Source organism: Arvicola amphibius, chromosome 2, assembly GCF_903992535.2.
Source record: "Arvicola amphibius chromosome 2, mArvAmp1.2, whole genome shotgun sequence".
NCBI lineage: Eukaryota > Metazoa > Chordata > Mammalia > Rodentia > Cricetidae > Arvicola > Arvicola amphibius.
Genome location: NC_052048.2, coordinates 27,557,038 through 27,573,179, shown reverse-complemented (window position 1 = coordinate 27,573,179; position 16,142 = coordinate 27,557,038). Strand labels below are relative to the sequence as shown.

The following is a 16,142-nucleotide window of genomic DNA, read 5'->3' as shown; positions in this document are numbered from 1 at the left end:
AAAACAAAAAAGATTTTTAGCTTAGGAAGAGTGTACCGTTTTCTGTTTGACAAATTCTTTTGACTGTAATTCTTATCATATAATGTTAATCTAAACAATTCTAGCCTTTTGTTTTAAGACTGGGTTTCTGTGTCACCCTGGCCTTCCTGGAACTAGGTCTGTAGACCAGGCTGGACTCAGAATCACAAAGATCCTCCTGCCTCTACCTGCTGTAATTAAAGGCATGCGCCACCACTGCCTGGCAATTTTAGCTATTTAAAATCCTATAATTATTTCTGATATGTATAATATTATTTTCAATTTTAGAAAATATTTTTGAAATTATCTGAGTAGACCTGTCTTTTTTTTTTCTTTAATCCCTGTTCCTAATTTGCATTCAGGTGTACAGGACTAATCAGTGTGCTGGAGAGTTCGTTGTGACGTTTCCTCGTGCCTATCACTCTGGATTTAATCAGGGATACAACTTTGCTGAAGCTGTGAACTTCTGTACTGCTGACTGGGTCTGTTCTATAGCACGTGGCTGTTGTACGTCTACTAACACCCCTATAAAATGCAGTATTTTACCTAGCTGGGTTTTGGGTAGGGCCCATGAATATTTTAGTGTTTATTGGAGTAGCTATTGTAATTTAGCATTTTCATTGCATTGCATATTTATTATTTTCCCTGATATGTTGTAACTAATGGGTAGTTATTTGTCTTTTCCTGAGGGAATACATGTTTCCTCTAGCCTTCATTTTCTCTGAGCATTTTTGAATCTTAAAATACATAAATAAATAATGCAGCAATTGCTATATCATAGTGCAATTAGTTGTGGCTGCATCATGTTGATTGAGAAAAGACTGCCAAAGATTGAATTAATACTTAATACATACTGCCTTTATTTTTTTTCCCCAGTGATGCTGAGTTCATTAGCCTTTTAACATTTTTGTTGGGGGAATCCCTTAGTAACACTAATCTTACATTTTCTGTGGGTAACTGTTATTTGTTACTACATTTTATGGTTAATCACATAGAGGAAATACAGTAATACAGCAAGTAGTATTTTGTGTTTTGATATGTAGACTTGCTGTGTTGCCTATCCTGCCTTTGAAGTTCTGGGTTCTCTGAGCTGTCTTGTTTTGTTCCAGTATTTAAAATTTCTTCCTTATTTGGCAATGGAATCATATAATACAATGCAATTAAGACTCAGTTAAGGGTTTGCTTTGGGCCTGAGCTCTTTCAAAAAATAGCTAATACTGTGATTTACACGATACTGGACAGGTATAGGGTAGGATGCACCTAAGAGTTGAAGATGATTCCCCCCCCCCCTTTTTTTTTGTTTTGTTTGGTTTTCTTTGTTTTTCGAGACAGGGTTTTTCTCTGTAACTATCTAGCTCTTGTAGACCAGGCTGGCCTCAAGCTTACAGAAAGTCGCATGCCTCTGCCTCCTTAATTATAACATGTGGGAAAGGAAAGTCGATACTGCAACTTAATAAAAGTTAGCCTTAGAGACAAAGCTGTTGTTAAATTTCCATTTGTATCATAAACTTCACCTTAGTATCAACTCTCAACTATAACATTTAACTTGTTTCAGGTTAGTAAGATAATCTATTAGTCTTTTGGTTCACAAGATGGAAGAAAGTTAGGCTTCTGGGCTGATGAGATAGTTCAGCAGGTCAGGGCACTTTGCTGCCAAGATTGATAACCTGAATTCAATCCCTGGGACTCACATGGAAGGAGAACCAACTCCTTCAGGTTGTCTTCTGACCTCCACAATGCTGGGGCACACATTAAATAAACGTAAAATAACAACAAAAAAACTAACAAAATCCAAAAATTTTAGGACCACTAAAATGAGAAGTTCCTCATGATCAAATATCAGTATTAGCTAGGTATAGTGGTGCACACTTTTAATGTCAGCACTCAGGAGTCAGAGGCAGGTGGATCTTTGACTGAGACCAGTATGGTATACATAGTGAGTTCCAGGACAGTTAGGACTACATAATAGGATTGTGCCTCAAATAGTAAATAGAGAAATAAATGAAGTTCATATTAGTGAGCATGGTAAAGACATTGAAATCATCTTCAGCCAGGTAATATTGGCACACACCTTTAATCCCAGCACTCGGGAGGCAGAGGCGGGTGGATCTCTGTGAGTTTAAGGCTAACCTGGTCTACAAGAGCTAGTTCCAGGACAGGCTCTAAAACTACAGCGAAACCCTGTCTAGAAAAAAAAAAAAAGTTTCTTTTTTTTGTTTTGTTTTGTTTTTTTTCTCAAGACAGAGTCTCACTATGTAGACCAGACTGACCTCAAACTCAGGGATTCACCTGCCTCTGTCCCTCCAGTGCTGGGATTATAGACATGCATTAGTAGACCCAGCCCTGTTCAGTTCCTTGGTATATACTATGAATTAGAAAATCTGCAGCTTAGGGCAGAAACTTAGCATCTCGGCTTATGGACATTGTTTGGGGAAAGATCTGTGAAATTTGGCTGGGTTACAGAGAATTACTACTTATGTTATGTTTTATGCTCATATAGGACATACTTTTTCTTCTTTATAATAAAAGTGAGTACCTGAAGATGAATAGAGGTCATGTGCTAGAATATATCATAAGAAATTTAATTTGGAAATGTGGTGTTTTCAGTTGCCCATTGGACGACAGTGTGTAAATCACTATCGACGGCTGAGGCGCCATTGTGTCTTTTCACACGAGGAACTAATTTTCAAGATGGCAGCCGATCCAGAATGCTTAGATGTAGGGCTGGCTGCCATGGTTTGCAAAGAGTTGACTCTCATGACTGAAGAAGAAACACGATTAAGGGAATCAGTTGTACAAATGGTGAGTATGAGTATGCTGAGTGCATTTCTTTCCTCTTTTAAATAGCTATTTTGTTTTTTTGTTCTTTTTATAAATTTTATATAAGCTGTATTTCTAGACCCCTGCTCCTCCCTCCATCTACTCCCATATCATCCCTCTGCCCGACACACACCTCAAATTCTTGGCCTCTTTTTTCTTTAATTATTATTGACACATATATATGAGTTAATTATATAAATATAACCTGAGTCCACTTAGAGTTGCTTACATGTGTGTTTTTAGAGATGACTGTTAGATAATCAATTAGAGGAGGGCTCATTGCTGGGAACACTGATTCTCTCTCTATAAGCTGTCATTAATTGCCTGTGTAGCTCTTCATCTGGGTTGGAAGCCGGGGTATTGTGAGATTTCCCCATCCACGTTGGCATGTCATCTGGTGGTATCGTTGCTCAGGTCTTGTTTAAGATATCGTTTTGTTGAAATTCCATGAGTGAACCTTTCCTGTCACTGATAGAAGGTATGTCTGGCAGACACACTGATCATCTGTCTTTCCTTGCCCCCCTTCCACGATGTTTCCTGGGTCTTGGGTGTGGGGTTTATATTGTAGATGAGTCAGTTAGGTCTGGGCAACCCACAATCAGCTGTTATCTCCGTTTTTAGATATGGGTTTTTGTAATGGTCTCTGCTACAAAAAGAAACGTTTTTGAGGAAATTAATCAGTGATTATAAAGCTAAGTATTTAGAATGCAGCTAGAAATTATCCTAGTTTAGGAAAGTAGTAGATTTTTCTCTAGGTAATGGACTGGGTTTACAGTACCAGACCTGAATTCCCTCCTATGGAGTGGGCCTGAAGTCCAGTTATTAGTTACTGCAATAATGGAAGTGCCACTATTCAACCTTTGTGATAGTTTGCTAATTTTGTCATTGCCATGCTTTGTAAGTGTCACACTGGGTTGGACTATTGATTGCTTTTCTCCTTTGGCAGCCTGCATAGTTCCTTCTGGTACTATGAAAGCTAGGCCTAGATTGAACTTGATTTCTGAGTCCTGTTTCCAAAGTGTTTGGTGTTTCATCAATAGGGACTTATCTTCAACTTCTGGAAGGCAACCAAGGGCAACATTAGCTTGACCAACAACTTGAAAGGGGGTTCTTTTTTTTTTTAATATTTATTTATTATGTATACAATATTCTGTCTGTGTGTATGCCTGCACGCCAGAAGAGGGCACCAGACCCCATTACAGATGGTTGTGAGCCACCATGTGGTTGCTGGGAATTGAACTCAGGACCTTTGGAAGAGCAGGAAATGCTCTTAACCTCTGAGCCATCTCTCCAGCCCCCAAGGGGGTTCTTTTTCATGTCTACTTTTGTTTGTTTGTTTGTTAGATTCCATGTGGCATTTAAGGGAAACATCATTAAACTTTATTTAAATTGTGTGTGTATATATGCATATATACTTAGATAAATAGTATGATTCTCTATGGCTTTTACAAATATCCTTAGTGTTATTTATCCCTCTTTATTCCTTTTCTTCAGTATTGTCTTGCCCCCGCCCCCAGTATTTTCCTATTTCCCCCTTCATAGCCCCTGTGTACTGCTGTTCTCTCTAGAGTTGCGGCCACACTACTACCACCCACTGTGATCCTCTTTCCTGGTTTCTGTGGTTTTTTCAGGTTAGATACATACATCTGAAGATTCAGAGCTAGGAGCCACAATAAGAACTTGGAGTGTTTGTCTTTCTGAGTTTGGATTTCCTCACTCAGTATAATGTTTTCTAGTTCTTTCCATTTACCTGAAAATGTCATGACTTCATTTTTCTTACAGCTGAATAGTATTCCATTGTCTATATGAAAAACATTTTCATTATCCATTTATCACTTGAAGGATATTTAGATTGTTGCCATTCACTACCTGTTTTGAATAGAGCAGCAGTGAACACAAATGAACAAGTATCTGTGGAAAAGAATGTCAAGTCCTTTGGGCATGTGCTATAAGTAGTGGTATAACTGGGCCATAATGAAGATTTATTTTCAGCTTTTTGAACATTCTCCAATAGATTTCCAGATTGGCTGAGCTGTTTACAGTCCCGCCAGCAGTGAGTTAAGGGGTCTCCTTTTCCCACATCTTTCTGTTTGTTGTCAGTTGTTTCATTTGTTTGTTTGTTTTCTTTCTGATGTGTACAAGTGTTTTGCCTGCATATATGTATGTGTGCCTTGGAGGGCAGAAGGTGTTAGAACTCTTGGAACCAGAGTTATAAATAGTTGTGAGTGATGTGAGTGATGGAAAATGAGACCACCTCTCTCGCCCCGGTTGTTTCTTGATCTTAGCCATTCTGATTTGAGATTTGGGGTGTGTGTGTGTGTGCACGCGCGCGCGCGTGTGTGTGTGTGTGTGTGTGTGTGTAACAATATTTTGCCTGTGCACTAAATTTGTGCCTCGTACACACAAAGGCCTAAAGAGGTTGTCAGTTGTCATAGAACTAAAGTTAAACACACTTGTGAGCCATGTGGATGGTAGGAAGTGAGCTTAGGTTCTTTGCAAGAACAGTAAGTGCTCTTGAAGAACCATCTCTTCAGCCCCATTTTCTTATTTTTTGAGACAGGTTCTTACTCTAGCTTAGGCTTGCTCTAGAGTGGACTATGAAGCAGTGGCGATCCTGGCAGTACTCTTGCCTTGGTCTGTCAAGTGCTCAGATTACAGATGTTAGCTTTCTGGCTCTGGTATTAATGAACTTTTACTTATTTTATACATAAATGTTTGTGAATGTAAGCTTCCATGTTGCATGTGGAAGTCAGAGGACAGCTCTCAGAAATTGGTTCTCTCCTGCTGCCTTGTGAAATCCAGATGTTGAGTTCAAGGAAATAGCCATCTAGTTGGCCCCCGAATATTAATTACTTTAAACAAGAAAATTAAATTCTGGGTTGAATATGAAAATGAAATTCTGGGTAAAAAAAAGAAATTCTGTTGTTTTTTTGTTTGTTTGGTTGGTTTTGGGTTTTTTTCATCCAAGTTGTGTGATTCTAGACTGTCAGATTGGACTAGTCTGTCTTTTTCCTCATCTCCTCAAATGCTAGTTATTTTCAGGGTTTGTTTAACTTTTGACCTTGTCTTAATTTTTTGTGCTATTTCTATTGATAGAATTTTAAATCCTTTTTCTTTTTCTTTTTTAAAGACAGGGTCTTACTATGTAGTCCTGGCAGCCCTGAAACCCATAGAGATCTCCCTATTTCTGTCTTCTGAATGCTGGGAATAAAGGAATGTGTCCCCATGCCTAATTTTTAATTCTTTTTAGGATATTCCTTTATGTTTCAGTTGAGACCTGATCTGATGATATAAATTATATTCCAGGGTGTCGTGATGTCAGAAGAAGAAGTTTTTGAACTTGTTCCTGATGATGAGCGACAGTGTTCAGCATGCAGAACCACATGTTTTCTCTCAGCTCTCACGTGCTCCTGTAATCCGGAGCGACTTGTATGTCTGTACCATCCAACTGATTTGTGCTCCTGCCCCATGCAGAACAAATGTCTTAGGTATTTAAAAGTTATTGCACATTATCCTTTTTTTTAATTTGTTTATTATGTATACAGTATTCTTCCTGCAGGCCTCATTACAGATGGCTGTGAGCCACCATGTGGTTGCTGGGAATTGAACTCAGGACCTTTGGAAGAGCAGGCAGTGCTCTTACCCGCTGAGCCATCTCTCCAGCCCCCCACATTATCCTTTTGTTTTGTTTTTTTCGAGACAGGGTTTCTCTGTGTAGCCTTGGATGTCTTGGAATTCAGTCTGTAGACTAGACTGGCCTCGAACACATAGAGATCTGTCTGCCTCTGCCTCCTAAGTGCTGGTATTAAAGTTGTGCACCACTACCTGGCAAGAAAACCACATCTTAATGTTATTCTTTATTTTCTTTCCTGTTCCTAAACAAATAACTTTTCCTTGACTATATACTTCTTAAATGAGGTACTAATTCTTTGAAATTAGCCCTAACCAGCCTAGCCATAATTAGTTTTTTGGCCAGTTAATGTCATGCATTTATTTCTTGCCTCTCTCTGCATTGAAACTGGTTTTCTTTGATTTTTTTCTCTTATTTCAGGTTCTATTTTAAGCTTTTGCTTCTGATTTAAAAATTTTTTTTTGTAGGTACCGCTACCCACTAGAAGACCTCCCTTCTCTACTTTGTGGCGTAAAAGTGAGGGCACAGTCCTATGACACTTGGGTCAGTCGTGTTACAGAAGCATTGTCAGCTAGCTTCAACCATAAGAAAGGTTAAGTTTCCTTCTTTGTTATGTAAAATTGTCACTTTAAACAAAACCTTTAATTGTATGTTTTTGTTTTCCATTAACAAATGGAATTCTAGCTTATAATTTCATAGTTGAATATACTGTTAATTTTCTCTTACCCGTGTACTTCCATGTAGTTATCCATGTATTAAGCAGACCTGATAAACTTATCTTCTGTGGTAAGATATCATGGTCATTTTTATGGCTGCAGGCCATGCCTAGTTTTTATAGTCTCTTGTGATTTGGAAGTGTGCTTTGTTTCCCTGTCTGTCCTCAGTTTCATAACCTTTCTTTCCTTGGTGTCATTGCTAAGATTACATGACTATGCCATCACACACAGAATCTCTTTTTAAATGAAAAGGCTGACATAATATGGGTCAGATAAGTTGTAGCAGTTATGTATTTTAGAGAGTCAGATTTAGTTCAGTAATACCAAAACATTTGATTTTTGATTGTTTTCAAGAGAGACAAAGAAGAGGGTAGGCAGAGAGGAAGGGAAGGGAATAGGGATGAAGGAGAGAGATCAAACATACTGAGTGAAGTCATCTATTTGGGATAAATATCTTGTTAGAAACTTATATTGGAGATTGTCAAAGCTTCATCATTTCTGCCAGAATATTAGTCACTCTTGAGTAAGCTTTGTGACTATTGTAGAATGTTCTTTTTTGTGTCTATCATTGTGTTTATCTTTACAGATTTGATTGAATTGAGAGTAATGTTGGAAGATGCCGAGGATAGGAAATACCCAGAGAACGATCTCTTTCGAAAGCTCAGGGATGCAGTGAAAGAAGCTGAGACTTGTGGTTCTGTGGCTCAGCTGCTTCTGAGCAAAAAGCAAAAACACAGGTAAGCCTAAGAAGAGTGTAGTTCTGCCGTGGACTCCTATTCTTCCAATTTTAGTTGGTCTTTGAGCCCCTGCATTATTTTCTCCCTGTGGCAGTTTCTCTTCTATCCCTAGTAACTTCCCATCCTTCCTCTCCAACCCCTCCCTTTCTTCATGTTCATAAGTTGTAAAAAGCTCTTTAAATTTAAGTGAGTTATAAACCACACCAAGAAAGCAGCAAGTAGAGTGGCTAGTTTCAATGCTGAAAATAACACTAAAGTTTATGTAGTGCCTTTGTGTCAAAGACCTAGCAGTATATTCAACTTTATCTGAAGTAATTAGGAATATAGAAACGTAGGCTCAAACTCACAGAGGTCCACCTGCCTCTGCCTCATGAGTGCTGGGATTAAAGGAGTACCACAACATCCAACAAATTAAGGTCTTCTAACAACATAAGTCAAGATACTTAATAACAAAAGATCTGAATAAAATATTTTGAGTTCAAGTGATTATCTTTATTTTCTACCTTTTATTAGAACTTATTTACTTTTTAAGAAGTTATGCCAGGCAGTGGTGGCACGTCTTTAATCCCAGCCCTCGGGAGGCAAGTGGATCTCTGTGAGTTCGATGCTAGCCAGGTCTGCAGAGGGAGCTCCAGGACTGGCTCCAAAGCTACACAGAGAAACCTGTCTCGAAAAACTTTTATATATTTAATTTCACATTGTTTTCCTTCAACAAACTCTTTTCTTGTTTCTTTCTACAACATTCTTTGTCTTGCTGTTCTTCATAGATGTCAGGTATGTCTTTGTTTAGGGGTTATTTGCTCTTTATTTGGCTTGGAGTTTTCCTGCCACATCTAGGTGGCTTATTCATTTCTTTCTCATTCCTTCCTTTTTTTTTAATAACCATTTCTGTGATATTATTTTATAGCTCTTCAATATATTCCTCTGTGTGGCTTTTTCTATAGTACTTTTTATTGGATTTTAAAGTTTTAATTATATATATCAGAGAACCTTTTCTATAGTACTTTCTAGTGGACATTAATTTGCTTTTAGGACACCGACCTCTTTGGAGAGTCTGATAAAAATTTGAGGATCCTTTTAAAAAAAAGTATATATCAAAGATTTTGTTGGATTGAAGAGATGGTATGGCTCAGTGGTTAAGACCACTGACTGTTCTTCCAGAGGACCCAAGTTCAATTCCTAGCACCCACATGGTTACAGTTCTAGGAGTCCTGATGCTTTCTTCTGTCCACCTCCTTGAGCATTGCACTCATGTGGTACACAGACATACATGCAAGCAAAACATCCATACACATAAAATAATGTCTTTAAAACAAAAAAGAATTTGGGATAGATTCAGGGAGTTCATTCATCGAAGGCAGCTAAAAACCCTGTGTTTCCAGTGTTGTGAGCCTCTTAACACACAAGGAATTAGTTTTCTCAGTGAGCTTAATATTACACCATGGGAATTTATTTAGTGTTTCAAACATATAGCTGTTATAGACTAGAGGGACTGTCACTTGGCTAGTTGTATTTTCATAATTATCTGCAGGGGAATTATTCAACACTAGAATTTCAAGATTGCTAAGAGTTGAATTCTAGAGAGAGTAAGAGTCCCATTTGATATCAAAATGACCATATTTTTCTATGTCTCAATATTATTTCATATCAGGCAGAGCTCAGATAGTGGGAAGACTCGGACCAAACTGACAGTAGAAGAATTGAAGGCCTTTGTCCAGCAACTTTTTAGTCTTCCGTGTGTCATCAGCCAAACTCGACAAGTAAAGGTGAAACATTAAATCTTTTTTTTTTTCTTTTTAAGTAATTTTTTTTGTTTATTAGCTTCTGTTCCAACTTAGGAGAATTGTATGTATAGACTAGTGTTTGGTCCCTTGAGCTCCTTTTTCTTATCGTATGCTGTCTAAGGTTCTTTAGTAGGCAATCTCTTAGCTTTTTTTTTTTTTTCTTAAGTTGTTTTGGCTGCATGTATGCCTGTGCACTGTGTGTACAGTAACCATGGAGGATCTGAGAGGATATCCAATTTCCTGAAGTTGCAGTTACACATGGTTGTTACCCACCATGTGGGTGCTAGAAATCAAACTTGGGTCCTCTGGAAGAGCAGCCACTGCTAGTGCTCATAATCACTGAACCATCATCTCTCCAGCCCCTTGGCTTTACTCTTAGCTTTTATCCTGAACTGTGAGCAGTTTAGAATTATTCTTATCTATACTAATTTTTGATGAGAACCCCCATCTAACACAAATGTATTTTAAATGTAATGTTAATAAAAAGAATCTTAGAGTGTAGTTCTAAGTTACTAATAATACATGAGCTTTTAAATCAGGGCTCTGGCATTTCTAAGACTATTATTATTTAATGATCATATAAAAATTTCAAAGGTTATGTTATTTTGCACAGTTAGTAATTTTTATAGTTTTTGTATTGTGTATTGGAATCATCGGTTTGAAGTATCTTAGTATCAGTTGCATTCCTGTTTTATTGCATTTTGTAAGACCATTTGGTTCTCTTTTAGGAAGGGGTTATCATTATTATTATTATTAATTTTTGTTGAGCTCTACATTTTTCTCTCCTCCCCTCCCTGCCTCTCCCCTACCCACTTAAATCCTCACCCAAGGTCCCCATGCTCCCAATTTACTCAGGAGATCTTGTCTTTTTCTACTACCCATGTAGATTAGATCTATGTATGTTTCTCTTAGGGTCCTCATTGTTGTCTAGGTTTTCTGGGATTGTGCTTTGTAGGCTGATTTTCTTTGCTTTATGTTTAAAACCACCTATGAGTGAGTACATGTGATAATTGTCTTTCTGTGTCTGGGTTACCTCACTCAAAATGATGTTTTCTAGCTCCATCCATTTGCCTGCAAAATTCAAGGTGTTGTTACTTTTTCCTGCTGTGTAGTACTCCATTGTGTAAATGTACCGCATTTTAAAATCCATTCTTCGGTCGAGGGACATTTAGGTTGTTTCCAGGTTCTGACTATGACAAACAATGCTGCTATGAGCATAGTTGAGCACATGTCCTTGTGGCACGATTGAGCATCCTTTGGATATATACCCAAAAGTGGTGTTACTGGGTCTTGAGGGAGGTTGTTTCCTAATTTTCTGAGAAATCGCCACACTAACATCCAAAGGGGCTGTACCAGCTTGCTGGTCATCCAAAGAGGTTGTACCAGCTTGCATTCCCACCAACAATGCAGAAGTGTTCTCTTTTCCCTACAACCTCTCAGCATAAGTTGTCATTAGGGTTTTGATCCTGGCCATTCTTACAGGTGTAAAATGTAATCTCAGAGTTGTTTTGATTTGCATTTCTTTGATAACTGAGGATGTTGAACATTTCCTTAAGTGTCTTTCAGCCATTTTAGATTCCTCTGTTGAGAGTTCTCTGTTTAGGTCTGTACTTTTTTTTTTTTTGGATTATTTGTTCTTTTGATGACCAATTTCTTGAGTTCTTTGTATATTTTAGAGTTCAGATCTCTGTCTGATGTGGGTTTAGTAAAGATCTTTTGGAAGGGGTTATCTTCTAAAGGTACATATGACACCACAGTTTATTTCTGCTTTCTTTTTTTCCTTTTTTTTAAAATTGACCTTAGCTTGACTAGTAAGTGTTGGAATATATCAGGAAGCACACCCCTTTCTTTAGGTGTGCCCTCTCCTGATACCCTTCTTGTTTGTCTGGTTTTGATACCAAATCTCTAGTCTGACTACCTTTTTCTTTCCTACAGACCCTATATTCTGATGCATATTCTGTATTTCTTTTGGTAGATTAAAAAGCATTGTAAAAATGATAGTGCTGGAGAGATGGCTCAGCAGTTAAGAGCATTATCTGCTCTTCCAAAGGTCCTGAGTTCAATTCCCAGCAACCACATGGTGGCCTCACAACCATCTGTAATGAGATCTGGTGCCCTCTTCTGGCCTGCAGGCGCACACACAGACAGAATATTGTATACATAATCAATAAAAAATTAAAAACTTTTGATAAATCAAAACGTTTGTTTCCAATGCATCTTCCATTATTAGCTTCAAACTATGTCCCACAGTAAATATCTTTATTTCTAATGTTTAAAGTATTCTTTGGTTATTGTACCACCTGTGTGGTACGTGTTTTGTCTGTATGTATGTCTGTACCATTTACATGTGTAGTATCCAAAGAGCCCGAAAAAGTGTGCTGGATCCTCTGAAACTGGAGTTAGATATGATTGTAAACTACCCTGTAGGTACTGGAATCTAAACCTGGGTCTTCTGGAAGAACAACCAGTGTTCTTAACAGCTGAGCCATTCCTCTGGCCCCTCTACCTCTTAATTGCTTTTTTCTTTTCCATTTTAGCATTAGTGGTCATCTTAAATATAAATCAAATTAGACCTCTTTCCTGTGATTAAAATTTTCTAGTTCTCTGGGCAGTGGTGGTACATGTGTTTAATCCTAGCACTAATGAGGCAGAGACAGATGTTTATCTGAGTTGGATCTACAGTTAGTCCCTCAGGCCAGCCTGGTTTACAGAGCTAGTTCCAGAACAGCCAGGACTATACAGAGAAATCCTGTTTTGGGAAAAAAAAACCTAACAGATTTTCTGGTGGATCTCTAGAGCTAGCAAATGAAATCTTAACTTACTGTAATCTGTAAGACATTATGTTGCCTGTCCTCTGCTTATCAGGTTTGCTACTTTATCCATGTGTAGCTACATATTGAGCTCAGTTATCTAAAAATCTTGTGATGAGTGAGTCTGGGGCTGTAGCTCAGTTAGTAGAATGCATACATGGCATGCCTGAAGCCCTGGGTTTGATCTCCAAAAGCTGATTAAAATACCAGGCGGTGGTGGTGCACACCTTTAGTCTCAATACTCAGGAGGTAGAGGCAGGAGATTTCTGTAAGTTCAAGCCAGCCATGTATACAAAGCAAGTTCCGAGACAGCCAGGTCTATTACACTGAGAAACCTTGTCTTATAAAAAACAAAAAAAAATTGGTATGGTAATAAGCATCTATAATCCCAGTGCTGAAGAGATAAGTATAGGAGGATATATAGTCAGGTTCTCTAGAGTCACAGAATTTAAGGAATGAATCTCAATCTCTCTCTGACCTTATATTTTACATTAAATTTTTTTTAGGTCCCGAGAGGCATAATAAGGCTGACCAATAAGGCCTCCAGGCAATTGGAAAGAACAGGGAAACTTGACTCTTTTTATATCCGTGTAAACTAAAGCTTATCATTCCTTCTCATATATATGTTTGTATTTATATATGTATATATAAATGAATTTATTGGAATGACTGACATGCTGCTGTCCAACAATGGCTAGTTATGAATGGAAAGTCCAATAATCTAGTAGCTGCTCAGTCCCATGAGGCTGGGTGTCTCATCTGGTCTTCTGTGTGTTATGGAATCCCGAAGAAGTAGGCTGCAATGCCAGTGAAGGAATGGATGGATGCACTGCCAAGGCGAGGGCAAGCAGGCACAGAAGGAAACCGTCCTCCTTCCATGTCCTTATATAGGCTTTCAGCAGAAGGTATGGTTCAGATTAAAGGTGTGCCTTCCAGCCTCAAAATCCAGATCACAAGTGTGCTGTTTCTGGATTGTAGTTCATTCCAGATATGGTCAAGTTGACAACTATGAATAACCATCACAGAGGATCAGAAGTTTAAAGTTATATTTAGCTAAATTCAAGGGCTCCCAAGGTTATATGGAGATCTGTTTTTAAAAAGGGGGAGGGGGCCATTAATATTTGCCAGGCTTGAACCTTTTCCACCACATTCTATTCCAAGTTCTTAATTAATCATTCCTTTCTCTCCCCTTCTTTCCTTCCTTCCTCCCTTCTGCCCTCCCTCCCGTGCAGGAACTTATAAATACATGTTCATATGTGGACACACATTTGTACAGGTGCATAAGATGGGGTCTCTTTCTACTTTATTTACCGAGACAGGATCTTTGAACCTGGAGCTCACTTATTCAGCTAGTTCAGCTGGCCAGCTTGCCCTGGGGATTCTTTTTTGTAGCTCTCAAGTGTGCTAGTTACAAGCAGGCTACCATTCCTGCCCCCACCTTTGTGTGGGTCCTCAACATTTATATAGCAAGCACTTTATCTGCTGAGCCATCTCCTTACCCTTTGCTTTAGTTTTGATTTGATGTCATATATAGTTACTACTGCTACTAATATCTTTTCTCACCTTTGGTCATTCTCTGTTAGGTTGCCCTATTTTACATTTAGAATGTCTAATTGAAATATTTTATTTAGATATTTATTATACTATCTACCTATATTAGAATGTATGGGGTCTAGCAAGATGACTCAGTAGGTTAAGTCTGATGACCTGAGTCCCATTCCCGAGACCAAGGTAATCTAGGGTGGGAACCACCTCCCACAAGTTGTCTTCTGACCTTCATGTGCACATACTATGGCACATTCCCCTTCCCCACCCCCAAAAAAGAAAGGGAGAGAGAAGGGAAATAAACTGTTTTTTTTTTTTTTTGATTGTAGAAGCTTCAAAGAAATCATCTTGCTCTATACTATATGCTACAACTATGGCTGTGTCTAAGTTAGTTGGAATTTAAAATCTATTGAATGAGTCAGTTGTAGCCTTTGTCATAAAAAGACACATTTTATTGACTCGGCCACATTTGAATTGTATAGATGGGAGCTGGAGAGGTGGTTCAGTAGTAAAAAGCACTGGTTCCTCTTCTAGAGGACCCAGGTTTGGATCCCGGCACCCACATGGTGGTTTAAAACCATCTTTAACCATTATTTCCAGGAGATTTGATGTCTTGTTCTGCCCTCTGAGGGCACCAGGAACCCAAACACGTATGTGGTACACATACATACATATAGGCAGAACACTTATATACATAAATAAAAAATCTTTTTAAAAGGGAGTATAGATAGAAATTAGTTACCAGGTACCATACTTTTCTGACTCTTTGGTGCTAATATTTTGAGATTATTAGAGGGCCTAGAATTGATAGTTTGCCTGAACTATTTCTGGCACTTGCTCTTTTATCTTTTTAGTAGTAGTGTTGAGAACTGGGGATCAAACTCAAAGCCTTGCACATGCTAGGCAAGTACTCTGTAACTTAGTAGCTGTAGCTTCAAACAAAATTTGCTGTTTATTTTTGTTTTATTTTTCACCTTTTCAGAATCTGCTGGATGATGTAGAAGAATTTCATGAACGTGCCCAGGAGGCCATGATGGATGAAACCCCAGATTCTTCCAAACTCCAAATGTTGATAGACATGGGCTCTAGTCTCTATGTGGAACTGCCTGAATTGCCTCGACTGAAGCAAGAGCTACAACAGGCTCGGTGGTTGGATGAAGTAAGACTAACCCTGTCAGATCCACAACAAGTCACTTTGGATGTCATGAAGAAGCTCATTGACTCTGGGGTAGGGTTGGCACCTCATCATGCTGTGGAAAAAGCAATGGCTGAACTGCAGGAGCTCCTCACAGTCTCTGAACGATGGGAAGAGAAGGCTAAGGTCTGCCTGCAGGCAAGGTGAAAACATTTTGGTGACAGTTGTCTCGTTAATAAGGTCAAGGGGTAGAGAGATGACTGAGTGCTTAAGAACACTGGTTGCTTTTCCAGGGAATTCATGTTCAGCACAGGGCAGCACACAACTATCTGTAACTTTAGTTCTACAGGGTCCTATTGATGGAGGAGTGTCTATGTGTTAATTTTATCGGTTAATAAAGAAACTGTCTCGGCCCTTTAATAGGACAGAAAATTAGGTAGGCAGAGTAAACAGAACAGAATGCTGGGTAGAAGGCAATGAGGCAGATGCTTCAGGCAGTCACCATAGGCAATTGCCATGCTTCTCCTCTCCAAGACAGATGTAGGTTAAGATCTCTCCTGGTCAGCGACCACCTCATGGTGCTATATAGATTACTAAATATGGGTTAAAGCAAGATATGAGAAGTTAGCCAATAAGAGGCTGAAACTAATGGGCCAGGCAGTGTTTAAAAGAATACAGTTTCCATGTAATTATTTCGGATGTAAAGCTAGCCGGGTGGCGGGACACAGCCCGCTGCTCCTTCTACAGTCCTATATCCTCTTTTGATCTCCTTCACTCCAGGCAATGCATGTGCATATACATACATACATACATACATACATACATACATACATACATACATACATACATAGGTGTAGGTGTGCAGGAGAAAACACCCATACACATAAAATAATTTTTAGAAATAAGTAAAAAAGTAGAATGAGATGGAGGAACATAAATCCTGTTC

General features: G+C 38.6%; 1 protein-coding gene across 1 annotated transcript in view; it reads left to right on the top strand.

Annotated features, from left to right (window-relative positions):
• Kdm5a (lysine demethylase 5A) overlaps positions 1-16,142 on the top strand; it is an 82,025-nt gene that overhangs the window by 36,852 nt on the left and 29,031 nt on the right. Inside the window, exons 13-19 of the mRNA XM_038318396.2 lie at positions 381-500; positions 2,626-2,820; positions 6,145-6,326; positions 6,937-7,061; positions 7,772-7,922; positions 9,574-9,688; positions 15,044-15,399. Of these exons, the coding sequence (XP_038174324.1) occupies positions 381-500; positions 2,626-2,820; positions 6,145-6,326; positions 6,937-7,061; positions 7,772-7,922; positions 9,574-9,688; positions 15,044-15,399 (1,244 nt within the window). The remainder of the gene's footprint in view (positions 1-380; positions 501-2,625; positions 2,821-6,144; positions 6,327-6,936; positions 7,062-7,771; positions 7,923-9,573; positions 9,689-15,043; positions 15,400-16,142) is intronic.